A 1,857-nucleotide genomic window follows, 5' to 3' on the forward strand; every position below is an offset into this window, starting at 1 on the left:
GGGGGGATACAGCACCTCTAACCCCGCTGGGGCAGGGTGAGGGGCTGCAGGAGCCAGGGACAGACCAGGGGGGATAAAACACCTCTAACCCCGCTCGGGACAGGGTGAGGGGCTGAAGGAGCCAGAGGGGATAAAACACCTCTAACCCCGCTCGGGACAGGGTGAGGGGCTGCAGGAGCCAGGGCCCAGCCCAGCCGGGGACAGGGGCACGGTGGCAGCTCTGCTGTCCCCAGGCCCGTGTCCCTGCCCGTGCTGGCACAGCAGCAGCTGAGCAGCCGTCCCGTCCATCCCGGGGCTGCCATAAAGGCCGAGCAGCTCCTGATCCCGGGAAAAGGAGCCCGGTGAGGAGCAGGGCGGGCACTGCCCCGAGGCAGAGCCGATGGAAGTGCCGGGGAGGAGCGGCCGGGTGACCAAACTCCTCCTCAGATGGGGAAGGGAGCGGACACTGCACGGCACTGGAGCTGAATTTGGGGGTGTCGGACACGGGCACGGTGCAGAGCCGGTGCTGAGCCCCACGGGGAGAACACGATGTCACAGCGATCACACGGCCCTGGGCTCCGTGCACAAATCCCAACAGCACAAAGAGCCCGTCCCAAAGGCAGAGGAAGAAGCTCCCATTAAGAACCACGATGCATCATCACACTGCTAAGGGTTTGCCTCATGCATAAACACGGCAGCGCTGATTGGCAGCTGCTAATTAAAATACTACACCGTCACACAGGACAATCAGCTCTTCAGACCAAGTAGCACAAATGTAGAAAATAATTAATTTTTTTTTTTTCCTCTTTTGGTTTTCTTTTTCTTTCTTTTTTTTTTTATTTTTTAAATTTTTTTTTATTTTATTTTCCAACAGAGCAAATGAACACAGATTGTTTCTTCAGCAAAATATGAAACTGTAAACTTTGGGCTCATTCTGCAACTTTTCCCCGATCCATAATAACAAAAACAAACCCAATGGGAAGAAAGACTGACGTACATTTTTAAGCGCACCTTCTCCGTCTAGTACAAAAGCACAACCTAAAACATATAAAGCTTCTTCTTTTTCTTCTGTTTTTTTGTTTGTTTTTTTTTTTCCTTTTAAATCACAGTTACCAAAAAGAACCAGTGAATAATTTCTTACATACGCTATAATAACATTACTCTAAACAGCTATTCTCTATGAGGTATATCTGAGAAAACTCGGTGAGGGATTGCACGGTCTGCGTTGCCAACATGCCCAGTTCGTAATAAAGCTTTGGAACCATGGAGAAAGAGAAATCAGGGGAGGAGGAGGAGGAGGAGGAGGAGGAGGAGGAGAGCCTTTGGTATCATCAGGAGTCTGTTCTTTGCAGGGCTGCATTGCAAAGCAGCGCGGTACAAAAGCCACCAGGTACGATTCTGCGGCCCGCTCCAAGCTGAGGTATTCACAGGAAGAATTAAAAACAAAAGCACAGAGAGGTCTAGACTGGCAAAATGTTTGCTTTGGTTCAAGCAAGGCACTCGTCCCGTGGTAAGATCACTCTTTGCAAGTGAAGCAGGAGTCGGGGGCCGCGGGGACCCGGCCAGCTCTGGGGACTGTCCGTGTCCCAGGGCACGGGGACACTCGGCTCCCCCCGCCCTGAAGGCATCCTGAGAATTATTATAGCTTTGTAGTGAGGGAACACAGAGACAGAGAGAAAAGCACACTTGGCGAGTCCTACCGTTTCCAACCCAGACTTCAACCCCCGAAGAAATACGAAATAAAAGGCAACAGTTCATGAAAGCTCTGTGAAGCCGAGGATTGCTCGGGGAAGGGCCCGGGCCCCAGAGCCGCTGTCCCGGCTGGGGCAGTGCCCGGGGCTGGCTCCAGCTCCTCAGAGCATCCTCAGAGCATCCTCA

General features: G+C 52.5%; 1 protein-coding gene across 1 annotated transcript in view; it reads left to right on the forward strand.

Annotated features, from left to right (window-relative positions):
* The window catches only part of FECH (ferrochelatase), a 16,346-nt gene extending 15,294 nt beyond the window's left edge, over window positions 1–1,052 (forward strand). The window contains exon 10 of the mRNA XM_033511490.1: window positions 854–1,052. Coding sequence (XP_033367381.1) covers window positions 854–862 — 9 coding nt within the window. The 3' untranslated portion in view covers window positions 863–1,052. The remainder of the gene's footprint in view (window positions 1–853) is intronic.
* Window positions 1,053–1,857: the final 805 nt, after the last annotated feature.

The sequence above is a fragment of the Parus major genome, unplaced genomic scaffold (assembly GCF_001522545.3).
Source record: "Parus major isolate Abel unplaced genomic scaffold, Parus_major1.1 Scaffold258, whole genome shotgun sequence".
Taxonomy (NCBI): Eukaryota; Metazoa; Chordata; class Aves; order Passeriformes; family Paridae; genus Parus; species Parus major.